This window comes from Bos grunniens, chromosome 10 (genome assembly GCF_055505025.1).
Source record: "Bos grunniens cultivar Pamir isolate PY7600 chromosome 10, Bosgru_T2T1.0, whole genome shotgun sequence".
Classification (NCBI taxonomy): Eukaryota; Metazoa; Chordata; class Mammalia; order Artiodactyla; family Bovidae; genus Bos; species Bos grunniens.
The window spans coordinates 94,742,381-94,763,890 of NC_141174.1; the positions used below are offsets into that span (position 1 = coordinate 94,742,381).

General features: G+C 44.1%; 1 protein-coding gene across 6 annotated transcripts in view; it reads right to left on the bottom strand.

The window, feature by feature from the left end:
* Positions 1–21,510, bottom strand: part of SV2C (synaptic vesicle glycoprotein 2C) — a 444,657-nt gene that overhangs the window by 96,076 nt on the left and 327,071 nt on the right. For 4 of the 6 annotated variants that reach the window (XM_086323187.1, XM_086323185.1, XM_086323188.1 and 1 more), the window contains exons 3-4: positions 21,166–21,346; positions 6,932–7,083 (exon numbers count right to left, since the gene is read on the bottom strand). In XM_086323187.1, coding sequence (XP_086179313.1) covers positions 6,932–7,083; positions 21,166–21,346 — 333 coding nt within the window. The remainder of the gene's footprint in view (positions 1–6,931; positions 7,084–21,165; positions 21,347–21,510) is intronic. The other 2 variants (XM_086323190.1, XM_086323189.1) reach the window with 1 other exon arrangement.

The following is a 21,510-nucleotide window of genomic DNA, read 5'->3' on the forward strand; positions in this document are numbered from 1 at the left end:
AAAACTCCAAATTACTTTACAGCATGGGGCACTATTTTGTGCTCCCACCAGCAACAGATGAGACATGCGATTTCTCTGCATATTCACTAGCATTTGGTATTGCCATTCATTTCTTAAACTAATTTTTATACTCTAAAATGTACTTGTTATTCCATTTCAAGGCAAACCCTAATATCAATAGCTCTTGCAGGATAAACCTCTATCTATAGTAAATATCTCAACTTTTCTGTCTTTATTTATTGTAGATATAGGTGCTATGATCCCTACTGGAGACCAACTTCTCCAGGATCTGTGGAAGACATTCTGCTAGTCAGGCTGGGGTTCATATCCCAGCTTTGGGGAGAAACCCAGGGGTCTAGTCAACTGTGATCTGAGGATGGGGGAAGTCTGGCCCACTGAAATGCTACCAAGGGCTCACCTGTCTGAGGCTTGCTACAGCCTTGTACCTACATTTTCTGAAACCGGCATATAAGGGTCACTCTAGCCCTAACTGTTGTTTCTTTAGTCGCTATGTCATGTCCAACTCTGTGACTCCATGGACTATAGTGTGCCAGCCTCCTCTGTCCATGGGATTTTCCAGGCAAGAATACTGGAGTGGGTTGCCATTTCTTTCTCCAGGGGATCTTCCCTACCCAAGGATCGAACCCGAGTCTCCTGCATTGGTAGGCGGGTTCTTTACCACTGAGCCACCAGGGAAGCCCAGCCCTAACTGCACCCACCTTCATATGGGCTCAGATTCTCCTTCTGACACACGTCAGTCTGTGCTAAGCACCTTATCTGAGTGAGGGCCTGGGACACCTTGTCTATGACACACGTTGGTAACTATGATTTTCTAACCACAGGTGGTACCCCTAAGGATTGCATCTTGCAAAGAAAACAACTCTTTTTAATATTCCCATTCCTTCTTCCTCCATTAGCTCAACCTCCCTCAGCCCCATTTACGGAAAGAAAGCTACACTTAACAAACACTTGTGTCAGGCACTGTGCTAAGTAACCACTTTTTGTATACAGTCCTCTAGTACAGGAACCCTGTAAGGGCATTTTGCCCATTTTATAGATGAGGCCACTGAGAGTCAGAGAGCCTAAGTAACTGTCCTAAAGGTGACAGAGCTGGAAGAGTGGCAGAGATGGCTTGGAACCAGGGCCTGTCTTATGTCAGCCCATGCTGCCTGCCTGCATCCAGAGTACAGGATACCCTGCTACTGAGACAGAGCTTGGTTCTGGGGATGTCCATGTAATGCACAGGTCAGCTAGTGATGCATGTCAGCAGGTAAGGGCCATGGGCTCTTGTGCCACGTACCTGGGGGGTGGCACCACGCCTTTAAAATGGATCTTTATATGGGATGTGCCCTTTGGTTTGTTTTCTCCAACAAACACGTGGATGGAAAATTCTGATTCACAGGGCTGAGGGCTACCAAGATTGTATGGTATTGTTTATTCCTTGATTCCCTCTCATTATCTTTACATTTTTTCTCATTTTTTCTCCTCTCTGCTTCCTCTGATCTCACTCTCTAGCTAAGGTTTACACATTTTGGCTCATTTTCCCTCTTTCCTGTAACTCTGAGCTCACACTGGGCTGTGCTGACAAAGTCCAGGTTTCCCATACAGGATATGAACCTGATAGCAATAACAGCTACCATTTTCGAACACTAGTTATGAACTAGCTATTCTAGCATGATCATTTCACTGACTCCCCAAATGCTGACTTAGGAAATGGGACTGGGGGGACTGAAAAGCTTGACAAAGCTCACACACCCAGAAGCAGCGGGGCTAAGACTCAAAAATCAGCTTTCACTGTTGTCTCTTGCTGTTGGCTGCAGTGCCTTCCTTCTTGTGCACAAAATGAACATGGCCTTCCTTGTTTCCTTCATCAGCCAGACAGCTATTGGACTATCCCCTCCTACCTTCATCCCAGTTTCACCATTCGGGAGAAGAAATGCATTAGCTTCACGCTTCTTGTAACTAAAGGAAGTAGAAGACATCTTGATAATTCAGACAACCTCAGGACTATCTGTGTTTTTAAGCCCAGACACCCAGACACCCTTATAGCTGGAAGGGGAGAGATGTATGGGGTTTGGGCTTTGTGGGCGTCCCCAGCTGGTCCCTGAGGTCTGCAGCGAAGGGTTGGCATCGGAGGTGGTAGAGATGCTCCAGTGCTGAGCACAGCCTGGGTGCGTACGCTTTAAGAGCTGAGGCATTTCGTGCTGAACCGATAGCCTTCTCACTTAGCTAACTGAATCCCTTGCTGTGCACTGTCACGCATCTGGGCAGGGGACAGCACCTCATCTGACATGCACGCGAATTTCAAAGAAAATGACGACAGAGAGTTTAATGGAGCAGAAAGCGCAGCAACCCTGCAAAGACTCCAAAGCCTGGGACGCAATGAAAGCTCTCAGCCAAGGAGGCAAAAGACCCAGGATTCAGTTCCCTGTCCCATTTTCTCCTTAAGGCATCGGGGCTTGCATTCAATGCTGATGTGTCCTAATTCAGAGGGGGTGTGGGGGAGGGGAGAAAGGCTGCATGACAGCCTTTGCATCTTTGCCATCTGCTCTCACACTGTGCTTGTTCTTTTGTGAATCAGAAGCCAGTATCCACTGTGGGTCAGAAGTCAGAGGTTTGAAAAGGGGTGTGGGTCAAGAGGAACCATACTTTTTAACCCCTGCTCTCAGCTGCTGTGGGCACCTGAGCTTTGAGGCCAGGGCGTTTCCTTCTGGGCAGGGTCTTCTCCCCACTCCCTAGCTTTATGCGAACTGCTCTTTGCCACAGGTTGAAAAAGTCCCGAAGCTCCTGGCTGGAAGGAGCTGGTCCCAGGGAGATGGTGGCAGGAAAGCTGCCTGGAGCAGTGACATCCTGTACTCTGCCTCCTAACACCTCCTCAGAACCTTCAGGTGCTGGCGACCATCTGTCTCCGGGGAACACACAGCATATCGTCATCTGATGCTGGTACTGAAACTCAGCCTCGGCTACAGGCCAGGTGGATCCGAGGTCTGTGAGCAACTCCTGGCACAGCCTATATCTCAACTTGCCCACCCTGGTAGCCGTCCAAACATCCCTTCTGGAGGTTGTGTCTAACTTCCTAAGAGTCCTTCCAAGTTTCAACATCCTGAGTGACCAGCTCAAGGTTGACTTTGCATCAGAAGCTTGTCAGGAGTCAGAATTCAGGTCTCATGGCATCGGGCTCAGGTCTTGTGCATGGACTGCTCTGCCACAAATGCAGAAAGGTGACATCCAGAAATACAAGCCTGACTGCATTCCCCGTGACTATGTATATCCTTTATCCCTTGATAATCTTGCCATGTGGATGCCAATTACTAATTTCTTTCCTTCAGAGCAAATCTTATTACCAGCGTGGGAAGGGCCAGTATCTGGCTCTGGGTCGCTTTATTCTGCCCTGACTGCCTTCCCTGCCAGGGGAAAATTCAATCCACTGTAAGGTGGCAGTGGTCAGAGGTCCCCCAAATGAAAGAGGATGCAGGGGCAAGGACCCCTATACCCCTGTTATTTCTGTGGGCCATGGCACCATTTATACCCTGCAGAATTTCAGAGGGAAAACAGAAAGCTTCTGATTTTCTCAGAGGCTGTAGGGAAAGTGGATGGACTACTTTTAACCTTTAGCCATTTTTAAGTAAAAAGATGTGTCATCGCAAAGACACATGTTAAAGTTACCTTTAAAGTGTGACTCTGAACCGGATGTATGAAAAGGTCCTTTAGCCTGGATGAAACCAACAATATTAAAACTCCAACACCAACTGAGTAAGTCAAGCACACAGGTCAGGCTCACTCTTTGTTCCAATTCACAGCTGCCCTGTATACACATGAGGCAGTCCCGGGGGCTCTGGCATCACCCACCAAGAGAGGTACAGGGCTGACAAATCTCAAAACTGACTGCATGTGAGAACCACCTGGGCGTGTTAAAAAAGATATATGCTGAGTCCCCGTCCCAGAGAATCTGACTCAGTTGATTTGGGGTAGGATCCAAGCATGGGTATTTTCAGTGCGTGGGGGAAGTGGTAAACTTCCATTAAAAAGTGCTTATGAAGAAGTATAACCACCATATAATGACATGCACAAATCTAGAGCACCCAGCTTAACGGATTTTTATGAATAAATCCTGAAACCTGGGCTTCCCAGATGGTTCATATGATAAAGAATCCGCCTGCCAATGCGGAAGATGTGGGTTCGATCCCTGGATCAGGAAGATGCCCTGGAGGAGGAAATGGCAACTCACTCCAGTATTGTTGCCTGGACAATCCCATGGACAGAGGAGCCTGGAGGGCTGTAGTCCATGGGGTTGCAAAGAGTAGGACATGACTGAGTGAGCACACACGTGCTCTTAAAACCCATCCCCATCAAGATACAGAAAATCACCCCCAGAAGCTTCAGCATGGGACTTTTAAAATTTAACTCTTTTATTTCGAAAAAAAAAAAATTAAAACTCTTCAAGCTGCAAGAGTATAAAATGAACTCAGCAAGGGTATTTTAAAAACTCTCCCCTGTTGATTCTAACACAGAGACAGGATTAACAACAGTAATTGGCTGGGCTTTTCTTTTCCTCTTTTTTGGCCACACCTCTGGCCATGGAAAACCTTCAGTAAAACATGGGCATAAGGTTTTAATTTTTTGTTACTAATTTCTTAACCAGGTCATTATTGGTTCCTCCAATACAGAAATTAATGTTGGCCTCAGATCCATTTGATTCTGCTGTAATGTGATTATCTTTGTAACTTTTCAAGCATTGTTTATGGTTTACAACCTCCCTCTTTCTAGCTACATATGATCTTGGGGGACTTTTTGCTCTAAATAAGAATATTTTATGTGTGCTTGTGGAAGAAAAAGGTGGGGATCACGCTCATTTTTCGTAGTTCAGCCACGGACAGTTGGCAAGGCCAGAGGCAAAACCTGGAGTCCTCCAAGGGCTATTCAAGGTCAAGGGCAGGAATGTGTGAAAGGCAGGAATCTGGAGCGAGTGAGGAAGTGAGGAAACAAAATCAAAACCAAAAGCAGTCATGTCCAGGCCCAGTAAATACACATAGACGACAGAGGCCAGCCAGAGCTATGAGCTGAGGGAGGCCAGCAGGAGGCATTCTGAGGTTGAGGCATGGTGGGAAGGGAGGACTGGAAGCAGGAGGCAGTGAAGCCGGCAGTTAAGGGGCTGTGCCGCCACCAGAGGCTGAGATGCAGAGCACGCTGGCCTCAGGAAGGGCCCAGGTGCCAGGCTGCGCCCTGCACGAGTCCCTGGCAGACACTGCCAGTGAGGCTGCAGCTGGGACCACCCAGACCCGCCAGCTTATTTCAATTTGCTCAAAGGCTGAATTGACTTAACAGTGGCTCTGGGGGCAGTGCTGGGTACAGCTGGACTCTGCCCAGGTCCTTCATCTCCTTTTTGTCTCCTGATACATGTTTCCTAAGCAACAATTCCTTACGTGGTAGCTAAGTGACTTTTCCATTTGGAATAGCAGTCTGAGTGGAGTGGGGGTTACAGGCTGCCATACAGGGGAAGTTCTGAGCATGGCTGAGGTCCTTAGGACCCAGATGAAGGAGGAGAATCTCCTTAATCCCTCAGATGGTGGCAGAAGGCAAGCCTCGTGATAGATATGAGCAGACAAGCCTCATGGTGGATATGGGTAATGGCCTGAATGAGGGCATCACTGGCCCAAAAAGTGACCGAAGAGTCTAAAAATGAGAACCTATCACACTAAAATGTTTGACAAAGAAAAGTTCTCTTCGGGACCAGTAACCAATTTCTTAAGTCTTGTGGGTGTTCTTTTTTTTTTTTTTTTGGTACTTGTGTTGTTAAATAAAGGTTTGGTTTGCATATAACTTTCCAGGTTTATTACAAGGATGAGTGTGACAACATGAATTTTAAAACTCAGTATGGAAAACAAATCACAATGCCTCTGAACCTTGAAGTCCATGTTGTCTTTGATTTTAGCAATGAGTTAAATTCACTTAAATTTGTTTCCTAACAGAACCACGCTTTATAATGAAAAGTTGTTCTGTTTAAAAAAAAAAAAAAGGCAGAAAAATAGAAAATGAGCAAACAGTAAATTTTTGAAATCTAATTTTTTTAGATTTCAGATAGAACAAAGAGTGAGTTTTTGAAGCCATGGTGGTTTAAATATATCCAGTGTTCATGCTTTGTCAGCTTCATCCTGTTCTCACACACACACATGCACACACACTCATACACACATAAATATGGCCGGAACAGCTACCTTTCCCTCTCCTTCTATATCGAATTCAATTCCTAGATTCTGTTAACCTCTCCTGGCATTTCACGGTTTATGGGTGAGGCACCTGGGAGCTGTGGCTTCTGACAGCGTGAGCACTGCTCAGAAACACGAAACCTTCAGGTGCCTGAGGTGGCAGAGCAGTGAGCGCTCAGGGGAGACTGAGGAGGGGAGCGTGGAGGGGTGTAGAGTCACTTCTGAAGCTCTGCAAACTGATGGTCCTTAAGAAGACGGGGCTCTCCCTGCTCCCATCCCAGTTCTGAGCTTCTGGAAGAGGTGAGGCCGCCATGGGCTGAGCCATGGACTAAGCCGAGAGGAGATGAGTCAAGGTACTCGCAGTGTCTCACACGCGTGAGGAGCCCAAGAACCACTGTAAGTCAAGCTGCCTTATAGGCTACGACCTGTGCATCCTTTCACCTCCACTTACACGGGAGCCCATGTTGACAGCACAATGGGAACACAGGAAAGTGGAGACATTGAAAACAGCAAAATGAAAAGTCTTCCCAAAGGATCGCCGGCACAGTCCTACCTCATACAGATCTCGTAAGGGGTTGGGAATGCGAATCCTAGACATTACAAAAGGGAGAGACATGATGATGGCACTGTTTTCCAATCAGCATTAACAAGAGAGGAAACGGGTGGAAATGGAAGCTGAAACGAAACAAGGGGACCGCCCGGCTGGGGCAAGGCGGGCCTCTTACCGTAGTGCGGGATGATGGCCCAGGCCATGGCCGAGGCGTAGATGCCGCCGATCATCCAGAACATGCAGAGCCAGCTCAGATGCTCGCCCCGCTTCTCTCGGGCCAGCACTTCCGCAAAGTAGGAGAACACGGTGGGGATGGCTCCTCCAATCCTGCCAAGAGGTAGGGACGGTATGTGATATCAGAGCTCGTACAGCCAGTGTGAAACACGAAGGGCAGAGCTAACGCAAGCTCTATCAACACATGTTCTCTTTCTTTTCCAGCGTATCAAGGAAGGTACATTTTCTACAACTTAGTAACTTTAATAGCGGCTCAGATGGTAAAGAATCTGCCAGCAACGCGGGAGACTGGGGTTCGATCCCCGCGTTGGGAAGATCTCCTGGCGTGGGGCATGGCAACCCACTACAGTATTCTTGCCTAGAGAATCCCCGTGGACAGAGAAGCTTCGCAGGCTACAGTTCATGGGGTCGCAAAGAGTCGGACCGACTGAGCAAATAAGCACACAGCATGTTCAAAATAGGTTTATTATCCTCCCCAAACTTGAACCTGCAATTAAACCATGTTACCAAAAGGTGGGAGTGGTACCCTACTCATGTGCTTTATATAGAGCACTTAGCTTAAGATCTCCATGGACTTTCTGTTTCTTGTTGATGTTCTACATGGTGTTTATCAAAAAGCACAATATTTGGTATGATCTAGGAAATACTTTAACACATTCAGTTCAGTTCAGTTCAGTCGCTCAGTTGTGTCCGACTCTTTGTGACCCCATGAATCGCAGCATGCCAGGCCTCCCTGTCCATCACCAACTCCCATATATATATATATATATATATGATGGTTATGTCTTGTCCATGACATGGGGACTTTGGAAAGAGATTCAAACACCTCTAGAGGGCTGACTGCAACTGATCCTGCTCTGCAGCATTGGTCCTACAGCCCTGTCTGAGGGATATGTTAACACAGGACCCACAGGGCTGCTTCCTAGACTGGCTCTGGTCCCAGTCCAGCAGATACTGCTAAATGAGTACATGTGAAAGGGGCACTGGGACAATCACATAAAGAGCTGCTGGTTTAGATTACCAACAGCGCAATGCTTCCTTCCAGTCAAGGTGATTTTAAGAGACACTGTCTGATCTCTGGATAGAGGGTATGAACAGTGACCTCTTCTCAGGTTAAGGTTCTCAAATGAGGGTCTATGGAATCAAAATTTTGTTCATTCTAGGGAGATGGGCCATAGAACTCATCAGAAGGTCAACTTGGCCTTGACTCCACAAATTTTAAGATACTGTCTAAGAAAGTAAGGTAGTATGGGAAATAATTACTATCATTCTAAACAATATGTGAATTCTTAAGATAATTATTTTTTTAAGCGTGCTACAATATAGTGAAAGTGAAAGTCGCTCAGTCATGTCCGACTCTTTGCAACCCCATGGGCTATACAGTCCATGGAATTCTCCAGGCCAGAATACTGGAGTGGATAGCCTTGCCCTTCTCCAGGGGATCTTCCCAACCCAGGGATCGAACCCAGGTCTCCCACATTGCAGGCAGATTCTGTACCAGCTGAGCTACAAGGGAAGCCCAAGAATACTGGAATGGGTAGCCTATCCCTTCTCCAGGGATCTTCCTGACCCAGGAATTGAACTGGGGTCTCCTGCATTGCAGGCGGATTCTTCACCAACTGAGTTATCAGGGAAGCCCTCAACATATAAGCAAGTTGTAAAGACAACATCTAGTGATACAGTTTTTCAAACATGTACTGATTCCTTTATGTTCATGTTTCTGTAAGGAAAATTGCTATTGACATTTCAAGTAAATTTGATGTCAAGGAATGACACTTGTATTTATCCATTTAGCAATAACTGATTTCCTGAGTGCCTTTAATGTGATAAAGAGTGACAGTGATCTTAGCAAATGCAATGAAGAGAAAGGCCACATCTGCAGCAGATGTACCTAATGAACCATGGAGCTGATAGTGTCACTCTGCACCAACTGGTAGGTATGGCACCGTTTCATGAGTCTGCCCCTGTTTATGTGGCAGTCATCTGTGGCTGGATATGTGCAGACCACCTAGAATAGTGCTTTTCAATCTACAGGCTACAAAATTAATTTAGCAAATGTCAATAGCATTTTAAAAATTGAAACAGACATGAAATATTTGAGTGACATTCAAGTAATAAGTATCATTTCATACATTTCATTCACAATAAACATTTATAGTGTGTAATATATATTCATATGTGTATATATGTGGGTATAAATATACATTTAATATATAACTATATATATGCATGTGTGCTAAGTTGCTTCAGTCATGTCCGATTCTTTGCGACCCTAAGGACTACAGCTCACTAGGCTCCTAGAATCCATGGGATTCTCCAAGCAAGAATAATGGAGTGGACTGCTTTGCTCTCTTTCAGGGGATTTTCCCAATCCAGGGACTGAACCTATGTCTCCTGCGGCTCCTGCATTGCAGGCAGATTCTTTACTGCTGAGCCCTGGGGAAGCCCATAATTATATATATACTTATATATATATATGCTCTTAGTAAGACCAACTGTTCAAAGAGTTTGAAAATCACTAACTTAGAGCATCTATATCTGTTCCTCTGGGGTATGAATGTGATGGTTCTACCTAAAATCTCCATGTGATTTCAGACGTAGCACATGGCAACTCAGCACCATCACATCAAGGGTAGCCAGCCAGGTCCAAGTCCATCAACCAGACCCCCAAACAAGAAACAGATGTATATGATGACCAGTCAGAGCTAGCTATAAACCACACCACAGAAACACACAGTTCTCTGCCTGGCTTCCTGAGGACCTCACACCATGCGTGGACAGCTAGCTGAATTTAAAAATTCAACAATGCTTCAAACAGGTTTGAAATGGTTCCATTACAACACACAATTTTAATGGGAAATAAAACATCTGTGTCATAAATCATTTAACGCTGTTCCTTTTGTCATTTGATGTGAGGAATCTGTTTCTCTGGACTATAAAGTCCCAGGTCCCTAATCCGTGTCTTCACTTTTCGATGCAAAGGAAGAGCCTCAGTTTTTACTGATTTTTAACATCCTAATTAATGTTTCATTGGTTTTCTGGACACTCTGTATGTATGAGTGGTAACTCACACTTCAGGAAGGCACAGTTGTGTGTCAGGGGATGCCAGGTTGCTCTGAACCAAGATGAATGTATTCCAGGTGGCTACCAATGCAGTTGCATAAAAGAACACCAACTTTAGGGGCTTTTAAACAATCCTTCTGGTTTTAATTCAAAGTCTCTTTTTCAAGTTTTTTTTTGTTTTGTTTTGATTTTTGCTTTTTGAATTTCTTTTTGCATGGATGTCTCTCAATGTTTGTAAAGCAGACCACAAGGAATTCTAACATCAAGGGCTAAGTGAGTCTGAAGAAGGAGGGAAGGAATCTATTTAAATCCCTCACAAAGTCCTTCAGACTCAGAGAGCTAAAAAACAATCCAAGCATTCACATTTCCTATTGTGAGCTGATCATCTATTTGGGGGAAAACATTAACTCCTCATCATACGGTGATATCCTTCAAGCAGAGAAAAAACATTACAGTACATTGCAGTGTGCCGTAATATTAACTGTTCCTGGAGTTTCATAGCTGATCAGAGCGCTTACACATTGTTTACACTAGACCAGAGGCTCTTGGAAGGTGACGACTATAACATATCCATCTTTGAATCCCCCTTACTTGGCCTACTGGGCTTGCACTGTTTACTCGTAAGAAACGAATTGCCCCGAGACTCTCTGATGATGGAGGGAGGACTAAGCTGCTGTGACGACCTAACCTCTCCAGTGAGTGGAAACATACACCTTATGTCCTGGGCCAACATGACCGGAGAAGCTGGGGGTGCCGGCATGGCAGTTCTGACAGCAGCAGAGCCCCAAAAGGGTTCGTGAACTACTCTATGTCTTAGTGGTCACCCTCCACCACCAAATCTTATTTTAAAAGCTCCCTATTACTATTCTACCTCACTATTTTGTATGAGGGGCTAATATATCTCCTTATTTGTTTTATTGTACTAAGATACAATTTCTGAGAACACTTGAAGGGAGAAACATATCTGAATGGAGTTTCTCAAATTCTCTACGGTTATTAAATAGGGTTGACTTTGTGCCCCTCTCCCAGCAGACATTTGACAATGTCTGGAGATATTTTTAGTTATCACAGCTCAGGGGTTGCCCCTGGCACATTGTGGGCAGAGTTCAGGCACACTGCTAAAAACCCTATCATATTCACAGCAGCCCCTCACAACAAAGACTTATCCAGCTGCCAATATCAATAGTGCTGAGGTTGAGAAACTCTTGCCATGGGGATGTAATAGAGGAAATATGATACTTTAAACAGCCAGGATATAAGGCATACCATGGTTATCTTTTACACAGCAGATAGGCAGTAAATGTCTAAATACAGTTAACAGGGAGACCTCTTTATTGTTCATTATCTACTGATCAAGTAGCTACTGTTGCAATGTGCTCACGATTTCATTTTTGACAGAATATTTACACAAATGAAACAATGAGATCAGGGTGGTTTATAAAGAATTTTTCTTACCGTAGGATATTAAGTCTATTTTATTAGCTCCCATCAAGGACCATATCTTCATTGTCCATGGTAGTAGGAGGCACAAAGGGAATAATAATTGAAATGCACACTCTATTATGGGTAGAAGATTAGCCAGATTCAAAATAATTGAATTGACACTGATGAAACAGAACGTTGACATGTGGAATTTCAGAGTTGGAGCTATTTTCCCTAAGTACTGTTAATGTTAGGTGTTTACAACTTTAATTACAGAAATATAAAGAAAGTAAATAAGAATCTGTATTAAAACACATCACTAGAATAAGCTGGCACCCCTCCAGTACCTCGTTGCATGTGTGTGTCCACTCAAGTGTGGGAACACACATAACATGCCCCTCAAAAGCTCTGCAATACTTTTCGCAATACTCAGTATTAGGCATCAAGTAAATGTCATAAAACATATTTTCCTCAGTAAACTAAGACAAATTCACAAATGAGATATAGTATAAGGCGAAGACTTATATCAGCTTTACAGACAAAATTTCTGTGTTGGAAACACGAGACATGTAAATTGAATGAGTTTAGCAAAGTGGGAAGAAGGAGAAGGCCAAACATTCCTGTCTCCACAAACCTCCTTGAAAAACTGGGAAGCCTGACTGATTTAAGTCCGCACATTTCACAGGCACAGCTCGCATCACTCCAGCCTTGATGACACCTTCGTGGTGGATTATGTCTGTCTCCGTACCTTGTCACTCGGATGTATGCTGGCTACTGAGAAGATGAGGAGGAGGTTTCTATGGTGAAAGAAGGAGGTTGTACGCAAAAAGGCCAGTTATACTTAAAATGGCTCGAAGTATGATGTTCAGGGGAGAAATTATAGAATGATGACTTCCTGTCCTGAAAAGAATTGAATAATTCTGTTGTGCTTTAATGCTTCAGTGAGCACGTATTGATAATAATGAGTAATTTTATTCTTACTTACTTCACCGCGTGATTGCCAGCCAGTGCCGTTCCTCAAACTTCCCTTTCCATTGGGAAATGAGGTATTACATGAGAATGTAATTAAGCAGGAAGTTGAATAAGCATTGTAAAGTCATGTGTTCCTTATAGATAGTAAGCAGGTGGCAAAATCCACCAAGAGCTGACTCTGGTGGCTTTATTACAAGTATTATGGGTTTATAAAAATGACTAATGAATGCTGTAGTCTATGCCAGGAATCACAATCACAAATAATTTTCATGAAAAATATCCTTTTAATCCTTGCTCAGAATCAGCAACCAAAAAAAGAAAGAAGACACTGAACTGCCAGGCAAGTTGGACAGCAATTCGGAACCAGTTCACTGTGTTTTCAACTGGACCCAGAAGTAGACAACTAAAGCTGCTGCTGCTGCTGCTGCTAAGTCGCTTCAGTCGTGTCCGACTCTGTGCGACCCCATAGACGGCAGCCCACCAGGCTCCCCTGTCCCTGGGGTTCTCCAGGCAAGAACACTGGAGTGGGTTGCCATTTCCTTCTCCAGTGCATGGAAGTGAAAAGTGAAAGTGAAGTCGCTCAGTCGTGTCCGACTCTCAGCGACCCCATGGACTGCAGCCTACCAGCTAAAGCAGCAACTCCAAAGATGGACTTCCTTTTTATGATAGTAACAGAGTATCACAGAGGAGGCTGCTCAGAGGTTTAGATGAAAGAACACAGATCTAACATCTCTGAACAGGCTAGGCTGGCACAGAAAATGAGATTGCTGTATTGATTAGAAGGCATATGTCTACTGTAAGTAATCAAGATAGAGACAGGAAAAGAATGTTTCCTGGTAACAAAACCAATCATCAAATTAGGAATAGGGATCCCTCATGCCCAGCTTTGATGCTAAAGCGTGGGGGGTTAGGGTAGCTTTAGTCTTCCCATCTGCAAAGCCGCAGCTTAAACCTGACTATTTTGAGAATATGGAGATGCACACATATAATCTGAGTAAAAGTTGTGTTTCTAAGAAAACATAATTTCAATTCCCCTAGCCCTTGTTTGCAACCATATTGGTGCCCTAAGCCTGTCAAACCTAAACAACTTCAGGCAGCAGCTAGTGGTAAAGAATCTGCCTGCAAATTCAGGAGACGCTGGTTCAATGCCTGGGTCGGGAAAATCCCCTGGAGAAGGGCATAGCAACCCATTCCAGTGTTCTTGCCTGGAGAATCCCACGGACAGAGGAGCCTGGCGGTTCCTACAGTCCATAAGGTCACAAAGAGTCGGACACGACTGAAGCAACTTAGCAACGTAGCATGCACACAAAGCCCCTCAAACCTAAACAGATCTGCATATCCACAGCAGCAGACAGGCTGCCATGGAGGGAGAAGATGTATTCAGAGATCAGAATCCTCATGCTGTCTTGGAAAAGAATCATCTCACTATTGAGACAGCTGGAATCATGCACTCCCACAGCACCTAGATGATGTTGTGAATAAAGATGGTGATGACCGTTAGGATGATCTGTAAGAAGTGATGAAAAAAGACATGCAGACTTTTCCAGTCACTTGCTGTATATATCTAATCACCCTTTTCTCCTCAGTCTCCCACTCAGCTGCCATTTACCAATCCATCCATCATCCCCCCCTCCCCCGCACCATCCAGCCCCTCACCCAGCCAAGATCTGGGCCAAGGACCTGGTGCTGGAGGGACAAGCACGAAGAATACATATCCCTACCCTCATGGAGCTCACAGAGTCAGTTCTTAAAAGTGCATGTGGCTAATTTTTCATAATTATACATTATGACTTTGGGAGAACTTTTCCTCTGTTACTTCTTTCTCCCTTGGAATCTATAGTTCTTTCGCCAAAAGGTATACAGGGAAATAAACTGTGTCTGAATGGCCCACTGTTGTTGGAAATTCTCATAAAAGGCATTGTTTAAGGCAGTGCTTTCCAACAGAAATACCATGTGAAGTATGTATAAAATTTTGAATTTTCTAGAAAAGATATTAAAACAAGGCTGCAGTTAACTTTTAATAAATATTCATTTAACCCAATGTATCCAAATACTATCATTTTAACATGTAATCAATCTAAAAATTATTAATGAGATATTTTATTCTCTTTTGCATGTATTAAGGCTTTGGAATCCAGTGCTATGTACTTTATACTTTACAGCACATCTAAATTTGGCCACATTTCATATACTTCGTGGCTACATATGGCCTGCGGGACTGCACAGGCCCAGGAAAACACTGACTCACTGTTTATAACTTGGGTTTGCAATTATTTTTGGATTAAAGGTAATTTAGTCTGTTGCCTCATCTTCCATATTGGAAACAGTCTTTCCATTCCAATTCTTTGGGTCAGAAATCTTGAACGGATCTGTTCAAAATGTTTATTTGGTGTCTGTCATGGATCAGACATCGTGTGGTATGAAATCACAGACATTTCTCAATGAATCTGAGATAACACAGGCCTGGTGGTTATAAGCATGGAGCCAGACTGCCTGGGTATGATTTTACCATTAGCCTCTCTGTGCCTCATCGTTCTCATCTATAAAATGGGTAGCATAAATATTATCTTCCTCATAGGGTCACCATGAGGCTTTAATGAATCAATATTTATAAAGTACTTAACACAGCATCTCTCAATAGGGCAACTACTACATAGATGTTTGATAAAACATGTTTAAAAGTTGAAAAATTTTAAACAGTTCTGCGTTTTTCCAATGCAGGAGGTATAACCTTACAGTTTGGAATTAGACTAAAACTCAGAAGAGCTGGGAGTCTACTGAACACATGGAAGTCAATCTATCCGTGCCCCAATGTTCTAATTTCAAAAAGGCAGGGTATTTTTGCATACTCAATTATTTTAGAAATGTTCCGGACATAAATGAGGTTCTACATAGTTTGAAGGATTTCAGTTAGTGGTGATCATTTCTATCAAGTCAAGGTATTCCGGTTATTGCACCCTGACAACAATGGATTGATATCAGTGAATGGATAGATATTGTTTAGCTATGAAGGATGCATTTATGAGGCTCCATTTGCAGAGGGAGAAATGGCCAGTCATTCTCCTACCATACACAGACACTGAAATTTCATTTTAATTTCTGTTGCTGGTGTAGTTTTCTCCTGACCTTTACGCTTAGCAGTGCCAGGCCTTCAGCAAGATGCTCCCAAGTTTGACATTGCCCGGCATCTGAAGCATTCCCATTCTCATAATTAACGGTGACTGGAAACAAATAATTTAATTCTGGGCAAATGAAAATGAATCAATGGTGTCAACTCCATTTCCCATCTTTCTAATTTTCTGTAACAAAAGAGGAGAGGGAAATGTCTGTTCCCCGATGTGAGACTCACTTAGGAAACTGAGAGACAGATGAATAATTGCTGATGCCCTACTCCTCCTTCGCATAAAACACTGCTGTCCCTGGCAGGAAGAGTGTGCCTTGTGCTGAATAAACACGTAAAGTCATACAGAATTTGGCACTTGGACACATTTGTTTCTAAGAAAATACACTCATGACTTAGTGTGGTGAATAAAGAGGAAAGCACATCTATCACAAACCCAGCCATCAGGCTCCTTTATATGCAGAGCAGGAATATAACACAGTCCTGCTAATGATGCCTCAGAAACAAAATAAGACAGGGCAAGAGGAAGCCTGTGGCACTTGCAATAAAGTCAACACAAGGCATCTTAACCTTGGATTCAGAATGCACAGTTTGCCTGTTCACAGAGTGGCCAGTTCAGAAGGACTTCACTGCACCTAAGTCCTGGCTGTGTCCCTCCTGGTCCCATCACTGAGCCTTAACCTGTGCAATGAGGGGTTTGGACTGTGACCCAGAAATTCGCTTCCTCCTCTGAAAGGCCCAGTGTGAGGAATTGGTAGACAGGCACCATACCAATGTGGAGATCCTACCAGTGCTCTGTCCATTCCAATTATGTATTCTGGAACTGGGAAGTGACCACAGGATGGATTCAGGGACCTCCTGGACTCACTGTGAGATGGATCTGAGATCAAACTCCATTGAACACCTGACCTCTGTAAGTCCTTAACTCTGAGTGGTGAACCACAGTGACATTTTGGGTCCCCTGGAATTAATGTCAGTTCAGAGCCAGTGCCTAGTAAGCTCTGAAAAGTTGATTATTTCCTTTTCTCTCATTCAGTTACCCTGGTAAAAGGCTACAGGTCCTTTTGGGGAAGACTGGGGGAAAGATGAATAGCATAAACTTCCAGCAATGTAGTAGGGTCTCCCCTTCATTCAAGGGGTTCTGGGTCTGTAAACTGGCTCAAGTCTGGAAATTGACTGAGGGCCATGCCTTTTTGTTTTTATGATGCAAGTTCAACTTTTGGTCATTTAATTGAGAACTCTTCCCCTTACACAGACCAAGTAAGACTTTATTAAGCTTCCTGCGATTAAGCAGTAAAGAGTGGACAGACCTATCCTGTCAATCTCTTGGAATTTACATGCTGGTGGAGGAAAGACATATAAGAAGCAAATATTTTGGTGTATTGATCAGTGCAACCAAAAAGACCAACCAGGGGTCTGTGGGGAGCGTCAATGGGAGGGGTGGTCTGAGGTTGTGAGTGCTGAGGGACCAGGAAGAAGACCCCGTGAAGCTGAAAGGATGGTGAGAGTGATGCTCCTGGGAAATGTGTGGAGAGTTGCAGGGTCTGAGCACCAGAGTTCCACAACGGGAAAAAAGTGCCAACATTCTGAAATTTTCCTTCCTTGTTCACCGAGTTCTCTTCAATTTAAAACCAGATCAGACGTGGATAAGGGAGCTGCCTGGTGCATAGAAATAACAAGATCTCCTATTTAAGGTCTCTAGGATCAAAGTCTTAATTCTTTGACTCAAGTTTTAACTAACAATGTTTAAATAAAAGGACTATGTCAAAACTTCAGCTGCTTATGTTTTCAGTGTGTAAGTGATGGATGTGGAAAGGGTTTGAACAAAGCCTTTTAAACAACAGGAGCCTTCATGCAGAAACTGGCTTTTCACTCACAGTTTTGTCACCATTTTCTCTTCATCTATGAGCCTCCCACACCCCTTGCTGCTGCCCCATAAAGGACACTGACTAGTTCTTAGCATATAGAGAATGGGAATGCTTTTGAATTGTGGTGCTGGAGAAGACTCTGGAGAGTCCCTTGGACAGCAAGGAGATCAAACCAGTCAATCCTAAAGGAGATCAACCCTGAACATTCATTGGAAGGACTGATGCTGAGGCTGAAGCTCCAATACTTTGGCCACCTGATACAAAGAACCAACTCACTGGAAAAGAACCTGATGTCAGGAAAAATTGAGGGCAGGAGGGGAAGGGGACGACAGAGGACGAAATGGTTAGATAGCATCACCGACTCGATAGACATGAGTTTGAGCAAACTCTGGGAGATGGTGAAGGACAGGGAGGCCTGGTGTGCTGCAGTCCATGGGGTTGCAAAGAGTCAGACGCGACTGAACAACAACGGGAGGGCTGTCTGTGTACCTTCCCTCTCCAAGCAGACAGGAAGCATCTAGGGGCCAGGTCTCATCTATAACTGTGAAAGGTCCTCCATGGTTTCAGGAGAAGAGAAGGTGTGAAAGAGTTTTGTTTTTGAGTTGGAATGGAATTGGAGAACATAGAGACTCAGCTGAGAGTGTCCAGATGAACCCTCGCTGCCAAGACAACCCCTCTGTCATCCGGGCAGCTCTCCATATGTTAGGAGAAGGCAACAAGGCACCAAACTCATCCAAGGAAGAGAGACTGATTTCTTCACTTCCCTTAACAGCTGTGTTTCTCAGGTCCCCTTAGCTGCTGGATCCTACAAGGTCCTGAGTGTTTCGCTACCTGGGCCCAGGTGAGTAAGCTCACATGGCTTCCCCGCAAGCCCCACTCCCAGCTGAGGGACTCTCCCAACTATTCTGGAGAGCAGGGATGCTCCATTTTACTTGCCTGTTTTCTTCCAAGTCTTTGCCCGTGATTAGTCTTTTCTGTTTCCCTCTGGGAATCAAAGTCGGAAAGAAGCCTCTTTTCCCCTCTCCATCTGCTGTCACTTTAAGGCAAGATTCAACATGCAATCTCACTTGATCCTCATACTCAAAGGTAGGATGCAAAGCACTATTTTCTCCCTTTCACAAAAGCAGCAGCAGGCTGGAGGGCCCGCGGGACTTTCCCAAGGGCTCACAGTAAGGCCAGGGGTAGGGTGGACTTGAATTTCTGGACTCCCCATTCTGAGCCCACTTTGCAAAGGCATTCAGTGCATTAGTCTCTCGGAGCACAATTGATAGAGGGTAGCTGAATTAGCAATGCACAGTCTGTGCTTTGCCAGGTAAATTTTCTTATTTAGAGGTCTGCAGCCCTGAGCTGCTGGTTGAAAAATGATGTGTCGGCAACAAAGAAGCAAATGATGTCATGAATATACCCAAGCTGTTTCTGTCTCTGTGCTGCCCTTGAATTAGCTTCTGGACAGTCCCTTAGTCTGGAGTATGCTACAGCCACCAGAATGGCCCTTTTCTCTGCAGTCAATGGAGTTGCCCATGTCTTCATCTAGACTGGCAATGAAAATTGCCATAATCATCCAAACCCGGCCAGGTACTTTTGAGTCTATGGATATTGTTGATATTTTCTGGATAAGGTTGTGAATGGAAAGGACTGGAAAGTTCAGAACTTGGGTTGTTAGGCTTCTTCTGACAGGCTAGCGGTATTATGTACATAAAAGAAAAAGCAGGAGGAAGTTCTCCTGTGGCAAGAATGTCTTATCCTATGGACCCTGAGATGGTCCTTTAACAAGCAGCTTTAATCGCACCTGCTCTTCCTCAGGTATCTCACCTCACTCAGCACTGGCTTGGCTGCAGCCCTCTGAATTCATGACCCAGAAATCCTCCCCACAGATGACGTGTGCAGCCAGTCTCACACAGAGCCTTGAACACCAAGCATCCCCTCTGCTAAGAAAAAGCCCTCTTTCCCCATCGATAAAAAGCAAATGATTGATTCTGATCATTTTTTCCAAGGAAAAAATATTTTCACACTTTCCCAAACTTTCCAACCCTCCTGCTTTACTGCAGTGTCTTCACTCTAAGGAGAACTCCTGAGATTCCTGCAACTTAGTCACACATTTGCCAAGTGCCCCCTGTGTGAAGAATATGTCAAAGCAGGAAATGCAAGAGACATGGGTTTGATCTCTGGGTCGGGAAGATCCCCTGGAGTAGGAAATGGCAACCCACTCCAGTCTCCTTGCCTGGAAAATTCCATGGACAGGGGAGCCTGGCGGGCTACGGTCCATGGGGTCGCAAAGAGTCGGACACGACTGAGCAACTGAGCATGCACACACATCCTGTGTGTAGAATGTAGCACAGATGAGGTTCCAGAAGATAAAAAAAGAACATCAGAAAAATCTGTGGATCCACCAATCTCAATATGTGAACAAATCTTGTGGCAGAAAACAATATAAAAATGTAAGTGTTTTGAATGAATTATGAAAGTGAACCATTAGTCTGCACGGGGAAACCTTTGTACTCTTAAAATAATCCACTTACATAGTCTTTCTCTTTGATGTCTTATATTCTGGTTAATCTTAGCTCTGATTTTAAAGTACTACCATATGTAATTAAGAGAGATGGGCTGCAGCTTTTTGACCTTCTCTTTGGGCAAAACTGGGCTTTGCTGTGTGGTGACCAACATCATCAACCACAACTGATCGGCTTCTCAAATTCATAACCCAGCACAGATTCCTGCCCCTTCTTCATTCATTTTTCTTTTATTTTATATTATTCCTATAGATTCGTCTTATGCTAGACTCCCTCAGAAACAACATCTCTAAACAACATCTTAAACAGAGTTCTTAAGCATGAATCAGAAATTTTATATTTACACTATTTTTTTTTCCTATTCAAGCAGTTTCTTGGACTCTCCTAATTGAAATATTGGGTTTTCCTAAGCTGTGGATTTGCTTAATCTAGTAACGAGTGCTTCAAGTTCTTTAACAAAAACGACTAACCATTGGTTATACTATGCCACTGCACTTGTCAATAGCACAACTTCTGTTGATTCACCAGAAGTCAGGAACCTATAAAAAGAACCTATTGCATCTCATGAAGCAGGCTTCCTACTTAGTTAAATATGCTATTGGTGGTTTAGTCGCTAAGTCATGTTGCAACTGGTTGCGACCCCACGGACTGTAGCCTGCCAGGTTCCTCTGTGGAGGGGGTTGTCACTTCCTTCTCCAGGGGATCTTCTGGACCCAGGGATCAAACTCAGATCTCCTGCATTGCAGGTGGTCTCCTGCAGTTACCATGGATCAATTAAACAATATTTACTTGAGACCCTCTCATCTTGGATTTAAGAGCATTGTTGAATGGTTCAAACCTTTAATTAGTTCATAATAGGTAGGACTAAAGCTATTTCTGGCTTAAATTTTTAGAAGAAAAAAACATCCACTCATAAATGTGCACTGCCACAGATATAGCATTCCTTTGAAAACAACACCCATTTCCTAGACATAAAGCACTAAAAGAATCAGCCACGGGAACACAGATGCGTATTCCCTTCTCTTCTGGATTTAAAGGTTGATAATTATATTTCTAAGAACCAGCATTATGGCTCCTAAGGCTGACACAAAGATGGGAAAGGAAATGCATTAAGGGATAATTTTTTGGTAATGAGAGCCTCTAGAGTGGAAAACACGTACATTATGTCTTTATGTAGAATAAACACATTACTATAAAATCCGAAAGAGAAAAGCCTTACCCGAATCCAGAAAGTAAGCGACAGAAGAGAAAGAAGCCATAACCTTGGACAAATGAAGACAGGAAGGCAAAGAATCCGTTGATAGACATGCAAATCAGAAGGGACTGCTTCCTTCCCACTTTGTCTGCCAGGCCTCCCCAGAAGAATGCCCCCACCATCATGCCGAGGTAGACTATGCTGCCTGCAACACACAGAAAACAAAGAAACACGTCAGAGTGGGCAGGAACGACACTCGGAACAGCAAGTGAACAAGGGGCAGGAGACGTCCTAGAATTCTGCGTGGGAAAGCAGCTCCTTTACAAATAGATTCTGCAGGATCCATGAATCCGCTTTCAAGCTGGAAAA